Below are 14,635 nucleotides of genomic sequence, written 5' to 3' on the forward strand. Positions count from 1 at the left end.
ATGCACAGCCACTTCCCAGCAATACATTACCTTGTAGTTCACTTTTGACAAGGCAACTTTCCATCATGTAGAGTAGGACAGTGACCATTATGTCCAGGAGCTGACACTCTTCTGTCACCTGGCGAGCCAGCTCTTCATTGCTGAACAGCTGGACGCTGATGTGGACAATCCTGTTAGACATGGTGTCTGATTCATGGCTTTTCTTCAACGTTTTCATGATGAAAGCATAATGCTGTACAAATGTTTTTGTAAATGCAATCTGTAACAAAAACGTATACATATTGGAGAGTTGTGGAATGGTGGCAACTGACCGATCAAAAGCAATGTGTGCTATATACCACACAAACATTTGATTATAAAGTATGAAATGGAGAAGAATTACCAACAGAAAAACATTCCAACTGAAAGGAAGATTCTGCAAATAACTACTGTGATAAAAGCACTGTAAAGTTATAATCGGGAGATATGTTTGTCCCAGGTTTCTTATCTATACGATTTAAAACCCTAGGAAAATGTCTGATTCCAAAACAGACTAGATAGATGTTTGGGCTTTAATAAAAGCAGTTTAAGTGTGCCTGGGATTATGGGTGTAGAGAGAGGGCTCCATATCCATTAGGCCCATTTTGGATCTCCAGCCTGAGAACAGGCTATTTAGTACCTGCGCCTGTAAGAGGCTGACATAAGTTGTGTCAGGGTTTTACGCAGGTTCTCACTACCTGGGAGAACAGGTAGCAGCCCTGTTTGGAGAGACTGTGATTTTCTGACTGCGAGTACTGTGCATACGCTTATGTTTGTGATATGGGCATTAGGTCCTATCACTCAGGTCCTATGACAGAGGAGAGTCCAGACGGTTTCGGATTGATCTATGTTTTCTGTACTGCACAATAAAACTAGCTACGGCTAGATTCACGAATACCCTGAACTGGTGTGCTGTTTCCTGGCAGTTGTGTGTTTGGAGAGGGCAACACTAACATGACCTCCTCACACTATGTAAATATAGTTACACAAAACAAAAACAATTAAACACATACAAAATTACCTTATAGTCTTGGTCTGGCAGCATATTGAGTAAGAAAGTGACCATTTTCTGGGGAAATTCATACTTCACTGTCCAAAATAGCAGTTCTTCTAGAAAACATTTATGCTTCAAAATGTCCATAATAGATTGATCTGCGTTTAAATGAAAATAAATGTTAGTGAGGCCAATAAGAAATAGGAAATGCTTCTCCTTTTGCTTCCAATGAAAAATCCAGTTAAACGAGCAATTTGGCATAATAATACTGTAACAATGATATACCAATAAGGACTCTCCCACAGAACTGAAGGTGAAACCTCTGGCAAAGTACTACTGCACTCTATGCTAGACAGACAGAAATTGTGCAATAAGGGAAAAAGAGGACAGCACTTAGCAGGGGTGATATATGATACATTCCGATACAGTGATAAGGGTGCACACACACTTGCTGATGCTGGCGACGGTGGGCGGGGTGGGTTAGCGGGGCCATGCGGCTGCATCGTTCACCACCTCCTCAGAACCTTCTGCATGTTCAAGAGATCTGAGGAGGCGACGAGCAACCCCAGTGCACGCATTGCTTTGTTGCCATGCCCACACATGGACCATTTTTAAACGACGTGTCACGACGCCCACATCATTTAAAAAAATATCTTACCGTATGTGTGGGCACTTTAATCATTACATAGTAGGAGATACCAGTCTCTACACCAATCTTTTAGACCCCTTTGCTAAGGGCTTCAGATTCACCACTCCACTAAATTTGGAAACATTCCATCTGCTAATATTGGATACACAGATACTTAGGTCTGTATTCCTATATGAGATTACATTGACTATTCATTGCTACATTTGGCTGGTCCGCTAGAGAATGAACGTTGGAATTGGGACCCGGATTCCAACTTGGACACTGTTACCATCGCTGCTATGTCCTTGGCGGTCATTCAGAGTTGTTCGCTAGCTGCATTCGTTCGCTGTGCAGCGATGAGGCAAAAATGAGTCATGCGTATGCGGCGCAATGCGCACGCACGAAGTACTATTACAACGAACGATGTAGTTTCACCCAAGGTCTAGCAAAGCTTTTCAGTCGCACTGCTTGCCGCAGAGTGATTGACATGAAATGGGCGTTCTGGGTGTCAACTGTCCGTTTTCAGGGAGTGTTCGAAAAAACACAGGCGTGCCAGGAAAAACGCAGGCGTGGCTGGGCGAACACAGGGCGTGTTTGTGACGTCAAAAACAGGAACTGAACAGTCTGCAGTCATCGCAAGCGCTGAGTAGGTATTGAGCTACTCTAAAACTGCACAAAAAAAAATTGCCGCCGCTCTGCGATCCTTTCGTTCGCACTTCTGCTAAGCTAAAATACACTCCCAGTGGGAGGCGGCACAGCGTTTGCACGGCTGCTAAAAACAGCTAGCGAGCGAACAACTCGGAATGACCCCCATTGTACGCAGCAGTGATGCTAACATATGCTAATGCAGCAGGAGGCTTCTGGTGTAAATAGATCACTCCTGCATGCATGTGTGATCCGCTGCTACGTCAGAGGATGCAGCATCTGATCCCTCTCTCCAACACCATAAGCGAGCTTAGTGACTTTCATGTGATGAAGACTGGACGCCACAGCTGTGTAAACGAGACCAGGAAATCTGTGTCAGAAGACTCAGACCTTGGCCTCAGCTCCTCTCAAAAATGGGGGCGTCACACCCCAGTTTTCAGGAACGCTGGCAGACACCACCCCCCTCTCTGCCCCCAATGGCTGCAGCCTGATTCCGGGCACTGTGAGCGTGATCATAGAAAGAGTCCTGTGCATGCAGAGATTGCCCAAAAACCAAATTAGTACGTACTGATCAGAATCAGGCCCTGAGTTATCTATCATTAACCCATTTATTTGCCTTCCTACAATTTGATTTTCTACTAACTATTTAGGTTGATAACCATTTGCATGCTATATTGTGCTACTATGTTTTTATTTTAGATTATTAGTTGTAATTGCATTTTATCAAGCAGTTTACCACTTTCTCACAAGTGTCACAATTCCCAACAATATCTATTACCCACCACCAGGGGTCACCAGCTTCCTCTTGCAATCTGACTGTTCAAATTGCCTAAACACCAGCAGTGATACACCTGACTCCTAGCTATTAAGGGCGACCAACACTCAAGAGTAAATTTAACAATAGTTGTTTTTGGATACTTTGTAAAAACAAACTTAAATGATTGCATTATTCACTTGTGTTTGACTGTCTAAAAATAAGAATTTACTCACCGGTAATTCTATTTCTCGTAGTCCGTAGTGGATGCTGGGAACTCCGTAAGGACCATGAGGAATAGACGGGCTCCGCAGGAGACTGGGCACTCTAAGAAAGAATTAGGACTACTGGTGTGCACTGGCTCCTCCCTCTATGCCCCTCCTCCAGACCTCAGTTAGGGAAACTGTGCCCGGAAGAGCTGACAAAACAAGGAAAGGATTTGGAATCCCGGGTAAGACTCATACCAGCCACACCAATCACACCGTACAACTCGTGATAACTATACCCAGTTAACAGTATGAATAACAACTGAGCCTCACTGAACAGATGGCTCATAACAATAACCCTTTAGTTAAGCAATAACTATATACAAGTATTGCAGACAATCCGCACTTGGGACGGGCGCCCAGCATCCACTACGGACTACGAGAAATAGAATTAGCGGTGAGTAAATTCTTATTTTCTCTGACGTCCTAGTGGATGCTGGGAACTCCGTAAGGACCATGGGGATTATACCAAAGCTCCCAAACGGGCGGGAGAGTGCGGATGACTCTGCAGCACCGAATGAGCAAACTCAAGGTCCTCCTCAGCCAGGGTATCAAACTTGTAGAATTTTGCAAACGTGTTTGATCCCGACCAGGTAGCAGCTCGGCAAAGTTGTAAAGCCGAGACCCCTCGGGCAGCCGCCCAAGAAGAGCCCACCTTCCTCGTGGAATGGGCTTTTACTGATAGAATGTGCAAGTTGAATCGTGGAGCAGATCCAGCGAGCAATAGTCTGCTTAGAAGCAGGAGCACCCAGCTTGTTGGGTGCATGCAGGATAAACAGCGAGTCAGTCTTTCTGACTCTAGCCGTCCTGGAAACATAGATTTTCAGGGCCCGGACGACGTCCAGCAACTTGGAAGCCTCCAAGTCCCGAGTAGCCGCAGGCACCACAATAAGTTGGTTCAAATGAAACGCTGATACCACCTTAGGGAGAAATTGGGGACGAGTCCTCAATTCTGCTCTGTCCATATGGAAGATCAGATAGGGGCTTTTACAAGACAAAGCCGCCAATTCTGACACCCGCCTAGCCGAAGCCAAGGCCAAAAGCATGACCACTTTCCACGTGAGATATTTTAATTCCACGGTCTGAAGTGGCTCAAATCAATGTGATTTTAGGAAATCCAACACAACGTTGAGATCCCAATGTGCCACTGGGGGCACAAAAGGGGGCTGAATGTGCAGCACTCCCTTAACAAACGTCTGAACTTCAGGCAGTGAAGCCAGTTCTTTTTGAAAGAAAATAGACAGGGCCGAAATCTGGACTTTAATGGATCCCAATTTTAGGCCCATAGTCACTCCTGACTGTAGGAAGTGCAGAAATCGACCCAGCTGAAATTCTTCTGTGGGGGCCTTCATAGCCTCACACCAAGCAACATATTTTTGCCATATGCGGTGATAATGTTTTGCTGTCACATCCTTCCTAGCTTTTATCAGCGTAGGAATGACTTCAACCGGAATGCCCTTTTCCATCAAGATCCGGCGTTCAACCGCCATGCCGTCAAACGCAGCAGCGGTAAGTCTTGGAACAGACAGGGCCCCTGCTGTAGCAGGTCCTGTCGGAGAGGCAGAGGTCAAGGGTCCTCTTGAGGCGGGACGCCATCATGTCCACCTGTGGCCTTTCCCAACGATTTACAATCAGCTGGAAGACTTCTGGATGAAGTCCTCACTCTCCCGGGTGGAGGTCGTGCCTGCTGAGGAAGTCTGCTTCCCAGTTGTCCACTCCCGGAATGAACACTGCTGACAGTGCTATCACGTGATTTTCCGCCCATCGGAGAATCCTTGTGGCTTCTGCCATCGCCATCCTGCTTCTTGTGCCGCCCTGTCGGTTTACATGGGCGACCGCCGTGATGTTGTCTGACTGAATCAGCACCGGCTGGTTTTGAAGCAGGGGTCTTGCCTGACTTAGGGCATTGTAAATGGCCCTTAGTTCCAGAATATTTATGTGTAGGGAAGCCTCCTGACTCGACCATTGTCCTTGGAAGTTTCTTCCCTGAGTGACTGCCCCCCAACCTCGGAGGCTTGCATCCGTGGTCACCAGGACCCAGTCCTGTATGCCGAATCTGCGGCCCTCGAGAAGATGAGCACTCTGCAGCCACCACAGCAGAGACACCCTGGCCCTCGGGGACAGGGTGATCAGCCGATGCATCTGAAGATGCGATCCGGACCACTTGTCTAACAGATCCCACTGAAAGATCCTTGCATGGAACCTGCCGAATGGAATTGCCTCGTAAGAAGCTACCATCTTTCCCAGGACTCGCGTGCAGTGATGCACCGACACCTGTTTTGGTTTCAGGAGGTCTCTGACCAGATTTGACAACTCCTTGGCCTTCTCCTCCGGGAGAAACACCTTCTTCTGTTCTGTGTCCAGAATCATACCCAGGAACAGCAGACGCGTCGTAGGAACCAGCTGCGACTTTGGAATATTCAGAATCCAGCCGTGCTGTTGTAGCACTTCCTGAGATAGTGCTACTCCGACCAACAACTGCTCCCTGGACCTCGCCTTTATAAGGAGATCGTCCAAGTACGGGATAATTATAACTCCCTTCTTTCGAAGGAGTATCATCATTTCGGCCATTACTTTGGTAAATACCCTCGGTGCCGTGGACAGACCAAACGGCAACGTCTGGAATTGGTAATGGCAGTCCTGTACCACAAACCGGAGGTACACCTGGTGAGGTGGGTAAATGGGGACATGTAGGTAAGCATCCTTGATGTCCAGTGATACCATGTAATCCCCTTCTTCCAGGCTTGCAATAACCGCCCTGAGCGATTCCATTTTGAACTTGAACTTCCTTATATAAGTGTTCAAGGATTTCAAATTTAGAATGGGTCTCACCGAACCGTCTGGTTTCGGTACCACAAACATTGTGGAATAGTAACGCCGTCCCTGTTGAAGGAGGGGAACTTTTATTATCACCTGCTGGAGGTACAGCTTGTGAATTGCCGCCAGCACTACCTCCCTGTCCTGGGGAGTAGCTGGCAAGGCTGATTTGAGGTAACGGCGAGGGGGAGACGTCTCGAATTCCAGCTTGTATCCCTGAGATACCACTTGTAGAACCCAGGGATCCACCTGTGAGCGAACCCACCGGTCGCTGAAGTTCCGGAGACAGGCCCCCACCGCACCTGGCTCCACCAGTGGAGCCCCAGCGTCATGCGGTGGATTTAGTGGAAGCAGGGGAGGATTTTTGTTCTTGGGAACTGGCTGTATGGTGCAGCTTTTTCCCTCTACCCCTGCCTCTGGGCAGAAAGGACGCGCCTTTAACCCGCTTGCCTTTCTGGGGCCGAAAGGACTGTACCTGATAATACGGTGCTTTCTTAGGCTGTGAGGGAACCTGAGGTAAAAATGTCGACTTCCCAGCTGTTGCTGTGGAAACGAGGTCCGAGAGACCATCCCCAAACAATTCCTCACCCTTGTAAGGCAAAACCTCCATGTGCCTTTTAGAATCCGCATCACCTGTCCACTGCCGAGTCCATAATACTCTCCTGGCAGAAATGGACATTGCATTAATTCTAGATGCCAGCCGGCAAATATCCCTCTGTGCATCTCTCATATATAAGACTATGTCTTTAATATGCTCTATGGTTAGCAATATAGTATCCCTGTCAAGGGAATCAATGTTATCAGACAGGGAATCAGACCACGCTGCTGCAGCACTGCACATCCATGCTGAAGCAATAGCAGGTCTCAGTATAGTACCTGAGTGTGTATATACAGACTTCAGGATAGCCGCCTGCTTTCTATCCGCAGGCTCCTTTAAGGCGGCCGTATCCTGAGACGGCAGTGCCACCTTTTTTGACAAGCGTGTGAGCGCTTTATCCACCCTCGGGGATGTCTCCCAACGTAACCTGTCCTCTGGCGGGAAAGGGTACGCCATCAGTAACTTTTTAGAAATCACTAGTTTCTTATCAGGGGAAGCCCACGCTTCTTCACACACTTCATTCAACTCATCTGATGGGGGAAAAACCACTGGTTGCTTTTTCTCCCCAAACATAATACCCTTTTTTAGTGGTACTTGGGTTAATGTCAGAAATGTGCAACACATTTTTCATTGCCGTAATCATGTAACGGATGACCCTAGTGGAATGTACATTAGTCTCGTCCTCGTCGACACTGGAGTCAGACTCCGTGTCGACATCTGTGTCTGCCATCTGAGGTAGCGGGCGTTTTTGAGCCCCTGATGGCCTTTGAGACACCTGGGTAGGCACTGGCTGAGAAGCCGGCTGTCCCACAGCTGTTATGTCATCGAACCTTTTATGTAAGGAGTTGACACTGTCGTGTAAAACCTTCCACATATTCATCCACTCTGGTGTCGACCCCGCAAGGGGTGACACACATTTATCGGCACCTGCTCCGCCTCCACATAAGCCTCCTCATCAAACATGTCGACACAGCCGTACCGACACACCGCACACACACAGGGAATGCTCTGACTGAGGACAAGCTCCCACAAAGTCCTTTGGGGAGACAGAGAGAGAGTATGCCAGCACACACCACAGCGCTATATAAACAGGGATTTACACTATTACAGAAATGATTTTCCCTATAGCAGCTATACAATACAGTTTTGTGCCTAAATTTAGTGCCCCCCCTCTCTTTTTTACCCTTTGAGCCTGGAAACTGCAGGGGAGAGCCTGGGGAGCTGTCTTCCAGCGGAGCTGTGAAGAGGAAATGGCGCCAGTGTGCTGAGGGAGATAGCCCCGCCCCCGTCTCGGCGGGCTTATCCCGCTCTTTATATTTATATTATGGCGGGGGATTTTTGCACATATATAGTGTATTAGACTATATTATGTGCTGTTCGCCATGTAAGGTACTCTAATTGCTGCCCAGGGCGCCCCCCCCCCCCCAGCGCCCTGCACCCATCAGTGACCGGAGTATGTGGTGTGCATAGGGAGCAATGGCGCACAGCTGCAGTGCTGTGCGCTACCTTAATGAAGACCGGAGTCTTCAGCCGCCGATTTCCAGGACGTTCTTCTTGCTTCTGGCTCTGCAAGGGGGGCGGCGGCGCGGCTCCGGGACCGGACGACCGAGGCTGGGCCTGTGTTCGATCCCTCTGGAGCTAGTGGTGTCCAGTAGCCTAGAAGCCCAAGCTAGCTGCAAGCAGGTAGGTTCGCTTCTCTCCCCTAAGTCCCTCGTAGCAGTGAGTCTGTTGCCAGCAGATCTCACTGAAAATAAAAAACCTAATAAATACTTTATTTACTAGAAGCTCAGGAGAGCCCCTAGTGTGCAACCAGCTCGAGCCGGGCACAGATTCTAACTGAGGTCTGGAGGAGGGGCATAGAGGGAGGAGCCAGTGCACACCAGTAGTCCTAATTCTTTCTTAGAGTGCCCAGTCTCCTGCGGAGCCCGTCTATTCCCCATGGTCCTTACGGAGTTCCCAGCATCCACTAGGACGTCAGAGAAATCGGATATTTACTAAAAGTCGCTTTTATGTTTACGTTTGATGGTGACGTGAGTCGGTTTTAAAAGTCTAAACTCAGTTTTAGTTAAATAGATGTTAGAAACAGACTCTAAACCAACTCAAAGTCGACTCAAAACTGAATTAAATTTCCTACTGCTCTCCTGTTGGCCAAAACATGTCACATGCACATTTGGACCCACAAACATTCATTCAGGTTGTTATGTCATACTGCAGCCGCCCAGGAAGAGCCCACTGATCTTGTAGAGTGGGCTCTCAGTGACTTAGGAACAGGTAAGGCTGCCGACACATAGGCCTTTTGGATAGTAAGCCTAAGCCAACGAGCAATGGACTGCTTCGAAGCAGGACAACCCTTTCTCTGAGCATCATAGAGCACGACCAAGGAATCAGTCTTTCTGATCCGAGCCGTCCGCTTGACATAGATCTTCAAGGCTCGCACCGCATCCAATGCCTCCGGAGGAGCAGAAGTGTCAGAACTGGACGGAACCACAATAGGCTGACTAAGGTCCTCTTAAAAAGACCAAGTATGGACTGTTACACAATAAGGCCCCCAATTCTGAGACACGCCTAGCAAAAGCCAGGGCCAGTAACATCACTGTCTTCCACGTGAAGTACTTGTTTGAGGCTCAAACCAGGAGGACTGTAGAAATTCCAACAGCACATTCAAATCCCAGGGCGCCGTAGGCGGCACAAAAGGAGGTTGTATGTGGAGTACCCCTTGCAAGAATGTCTGAACTTCTGGCAACAGCGCCAATTTCTTCTGGAAGAAAATGGAGAGAGCTGAAATCTGGACCTTAATGGAACCCAGACACAAGCCCTTTATCCACACCAAAATACAACAACAATGAGGCTGCGCTTAGAGAGATGAATTGTCTGGATAACAATATAAAATTTATTAAACTTAAAATCCGTCCATTGGACAATTAATATAGAAATACACTGTGATAAATTGCCTCTAAACACCTTTTAAGCCATCACATAAGATTATTCCAAATGGACCAAAGGACCCTGTATACTTGAAACCAATTTTATCCTGGGGCTATAGCATAGCCCCTGGGCTGGAGAATTAAGTCCCAACGCTGGAGGATTAGCAGTTCCAATATTTTATCATGAAGTCAAGGAAAGTCCTCACCAGTATTGCGTTTTGGTAAGCAAAAGTCCAGTCCTTAGTTGTGGATATGGTTCAAGTCGGGCAGATTCTGGGGTCCGCGATGGTCCGGGCTTGCAGTAATGAATTGTGATGGGGTGATGAAGAGGCTCAGGTGTGAGCCTCTTCATCACCCCATCACAATTCATTACTGCAAGCCCGGACCATCGCGGACCCCAGAATCTGCCCGACTTGAACCATATCCACAACTAAGGACTGGACTTTTGCTTACCAAAACGCAATACTGGTGAGGACTTTCCTTGACTTCATGATAAAATATTGGAACTGCTAATCCTCCAGCGTTGGGACTTAATTCTCCAGCCCAGGGACTATGCTATAGCCCCAGGATAAAATTGGTTTCAAGTATACAGGGTCCTTTGGTCCATTTGGAATAAGCTTATGTGATGGCTTAAAAGGTGTTTAGAGGCAATTTATCACAGTGTATTTCTATATTAATTGTCCAATGGGCGGATTTTAAGTTTAATAAATTTTATATTGTTATCCAGACAATTCATCTCTCTAAGCGCAGCCTCATTGTTGTTGTATTTTAGTTTGGTCTTTTTACATAGGTGTAACTATCCTATACAGGCAGCTGCTGCACTTTTTAATTGGAAAACACTTAAAGCGCCCTTTCCAACCTTGGTTGGTTTGTTTCACCATTTTTGCGCCTTATCCACACCAGTCCGCAGGAAATGTAAGAAACGTCCCCAGTGGAAATCTGCAGGTGGATACGTGCGTTTCTCGCACCAAGAGACATATCTTCGCGAGTATAGTGTTTTAGCGTCACAGGTTTCCTGGCCTGAAACATAACCTTTTTGGAAAGGCCCTTGTGAGCTAGGATGTTCTGCTCAACCTCCATTCCGTCAAACGAAGTCGCTGTAAGTCCGGGTAGACGAATGATCCTTGTTGAAGAAGATCGTTTCTTAGTGGTAGAGGCCAAGGGTCTTCGACGAACATATCCAGATGATCAGCGTGGAACACCCTCCGAGGCCAATCTGGGGCAATCAGAATTGCCTGGACTCCTGATTCGCTTGAGCACCCTTGGGAGCAACGGAATCGGAGGAAACAGGTAGACCAGCCAGTAAGGCCAAGGCAACATCAGTGCGTCCACTGCCCTCGCCTGAGGGTCCCTGGTTCTAGAGCAATACCAGTAAAGCTTCTTGTTGAGAAGAGGAGCCATCATGTCTATCTGCGGGCACCCCCACCAGTGGATGATCTGCTGGAACACCTGATGGTGGAGACACCAATCTCCCGGGTGGAGGTCGTGACGACTGAGGAAGTCCGCTTCCCAGTAGTCTACACCCAGAATTAAAAATTGCCGACATTGCTCTTGCATTTCTTTCTGCCCAGAGGAGTATCTCTGACACCTCTCGCATGCAGTCGCTGCTTTTGTCCCTCCTTGCTGATTGATGTATGCCACTGCAGTGCATTTGTCCGACTGATCTTGGATTGTGTGATTCGTGAGCAGAGGAGTGGCTTGAATTGTAGATCGCCCGAAGTTCCAGAAGTTTGATCGGAAGGAGTGCTTCGTGGGCTGACCACCTGCCTTGGAACTGTGCCCCTTGGGTGACAGCACCCCATCCTCGCAGACTCGCATCCGTCATGAGGAGGGTCCAATCCTGAATCCCGAAACTCCGGCAATCTAGGAGATTGAAGGACCACAGCCACCACAGAAGGGAAATCCTGGCCTGAGGTGGCAGCCGAATCATCCGGTGCATCTGTAGATGTGATCCGGACCACTTGTTCAGGAGATCCAATTGAAATGTTCTGGCATGGAGGCGACCATCTTCCCCAACAATCTGATGCAAAGATGGATGGATACACGAGCAGGTCGGAGCACCATGTGGACAATCTCCTGAAGTGTTCTCGCCTGGTCCTCTGGGAGGAACACCTTCTTGGCCACCATATCCAATAACATCCCCAGGAACAGGAGCTGCTGAGTCAGTTCCAGGTGGGACTGCTGTAGATTGAGAATCCACCCATGGCGTGACAGAAGTTGGATAGTGTGGTCGATATGGAGCAATAAAAGCTCCCTGGATCTAGCTTTTATTAGAAGATTGTCCAGGTAAGGGACAACATTGACCCCCTTGACCCTGCAGCTGGAACATCATCTCCGCCATCACCTTTGTGAATACCTTCGGAGCTGTGGACAGGCCAAAGTGCAGTGCGTGGAACTGGTAGTGATTATCCAGTAGGGCAAACCTAAGATAAGCCTGATAAGGTGGCCAAATTGGAATATGAAGGTAGGCGTCCTTGATAGCCAGGAAAACCAGGAACTCCTGTTCTTCCAGACCCGCAATCACTACCCTCAGGGATTCCATTTTGAACTTGAAAACCTTTAGGTAGGGATTCAAGGACTTTAGATTCAAAATGGGCCATACCGAGCCGTCTAGCTTTGGAACCACAAACAGGCTAGAGTAATAACCCCTGCCTCATTGTTGTATCGGTACTGGAACAATGACGTGGGACTGGACCAACTTTCGGACGGCCTGTTGCAACGTAAGTTGTGTATCCTCCAAAGTTGGTAAGCTTGATTTGAAAAATCATTGGGGAGGAGCACCGTCGAACTCTAGCTTGTTGCACTGAGAAATGAGGTTCCTTACCCAGGTATCCTGGCAGGAGCTTTCCCAGATCCGGCTGAAGTGACGCAGTCGGGCTCCCACCTCGAGATCTCCTCGGGGTGGGTGGGCACCGTCATGCTGAGGACTTAGTTGAAGCAGAACTGGTGCTCTGTTCCTAAGAACTGGTGGTTGCAGGTCTTTTTGACTTACCTCTGGCGCCTCTATTTGCATTGGAGGGACCTCTGGCCCTAGAACGGAATCTGTACACCGACTGAACAGACGGCCCCGGGTACGAACGCCTAGCCGGCGGGGCCCCAGAGGCGAGAAACGTGACTTTGGAAATCCACATATCCAACTCAACTCCAAAGAGCCATTCCCCCGAAAAGGGGATTCCACACTGCGCTTTGATTCTGCGTCTGCTATCCACTGACGCAACCACAAAGCCCTGCGCACCGACACTGCCATGGCAGAAGTCCTAGCATTAATATTTCCCATCTCCTTGAGCGAGTCACACAGGACACATGTAGTGTACTGAATGTGCTTGAGGAGAGTCACCATAGTGACCAGAGGCATAACCCCGGAGAGGCCCTCCTGAATCTGAGTAGCCCACATGTGAATGGCATGGGTCATCCAGTAACCTGCTATGACCAGCCTCTGCGATATACCTGCTGCCATGTAAATAGATTTGAGTGCAGTCTCTATCTTTCTATCCCCAGGATCCTTCATGGTAAAGGAGCCTGGAGCACCGCCTTTTTGGACAGTCAAGAGACTGATACGTCAACCCCCGGGGGGTCTTCCCAGACTTTCCTACCTTCAGGAGCAAATGGTAAAGTGCGCAAAAACTTTTTTGACACTTAGAATTTTTTGTCTGGATTTCTCCAGGCCAACTTAAATATGTCATCTAACTCTGCAGAATCGGGTAAAGTGACATTAGGCATGTTTTGTGTAGAGAAATACAACTGTTGTGACGCAGCGTCCTCTAAAGGGAGCTTTAACACGTCCCGTATAGCCAGAATGAGGGGTTCAATACCCTGAGCAGAATCAGGATCCCCACTAATGGGATCTAAGTCCCCCCCATCCTCCTGTATATCCACCTCTGATTTAGAGAGTAGGGCAGGTAAACCTCGCTTTTGTGGACCTGCATGAGAGATGGAGGGCTGTGTAACATCTGCCCTAGCAGCTAAGTCTGCAACAGTCTGCTGTAGTAGCTGAGTTTTCTGCACATTAGCAGTGAGTTGTGATGACATATCAGACATCATAGTTTTAAGAGCCCCTAGCCAGGAGGGCTCTGGACCCTCTCCCCAGCCCCTTTACTGAAGATTGTGAATAGTGACTGCATTGGTCACATGAAACAAAATCAGTAGATAAGGGAGAGAATCTAGTGTGGCATACACTACAGAGTTTGTGTTTACCCATGTTTACAGTAATCACAATCACATACACATAGACAGTAATGCTGATCAAGCCTGCCCTTACTGTATGTGAGAGGAGACACACAGAGAGAGACACCAGCACACCCCCAGCTGTACCGCCCCAGTGAGACTGTCAGCTAATTATATTACAGTGAAACACTAGTAAATTCTGCCTTGTAGAGGACCCAGATTGTGTACAATAGCGGCTCTCCCCCTATGCTACACCCTGTACCAGTTTTCCAGTGTGTCTTGGGAGTCAGGAAGCGCTGTGTGTGCCGAGTGCTGCTGCAGTAAGCAGTGGAAGGCGCCAAAATGCCTCTGGTCCTGCTCTGAGGTAGCTCCGCCCCCCTGTCCCGCATTCAATGGCACAGGAGCTACAGCGTTTTTATACTGGCAATGTCTCCAATCATGCTTAAAAACATTGAATCAGTGCTAGTTTAAGCCATCCTGAGCCAGTTTACACGGGGAGTTCTAGCGTGTCCCTCCAGGGGGGTCCCGTATGCCGCACCCACGTTCAGCCGCACTTTGAACCGGGGGAACCACCTAGCGGGGCCCCCGGCTTACTCACCACAGACGTCACCTTCAGGCTAGTGTTAGAGGTGTGCGGTGTGCTGTGATTGATATATCCAAGGCGCTGTGCCTCGCTGAACAAACAACCTCTCAGGACGGTGGTCCTGCAGCGGGGAAGCGGCTCTGCACCTCGCAAGGCCGGTGACCGTCCCACCCCTAACCTCCCACGGTGTAGGTATGCTGTTGACCAAACAGCATACTGAAAATAATAAAAGTTTAAAAGAAAT

The 14,635-nt window shown here is 48.4% G+C and overlaps 1 protein-coding gene across 1 annotated transcript in view; it reads right to left on the reverse strand.

Moving 5' to 3' along the window:
- Window positions 1-14,635, reverse strand: part of UBR3 (ubiquitin protein ligase E3 component n-recognin 3) — a 406,648-nt gene that overhangs the window by 292,679 nt on the left and 99,334 nt on the right. The window contains exons 7-8 of the mRNA XM_063933505.1: window positions 1,040-1,170; window positions 31-259 (exon numbers count right to left, since the gene is read on the reverse strand). Of these exons, the coding sequence (XP_063789575.1) occupies window positions 31-259; window positions 1,040-1,170 (360 nt within the window). The remainder of the gene's footprint in view (window positions 1-30; window positions 260-1,039; window positions 1,171-14,635) is intronic.

Source organism: Pseudophryne corroboree, chromosome 7 (genome assembly GCF_028390025.1).
Source record: "Pseudophryne corroboree isolate aPseCor3 chromosome 7, aPseCor3.hap2, whole genome shotgun sequence".
NCBI lineage: Eukaryota > Metazoa > Chordata > Amphibia > Anura > Myobatrachidae > Pseudophryne > Pseudophryne corroboree.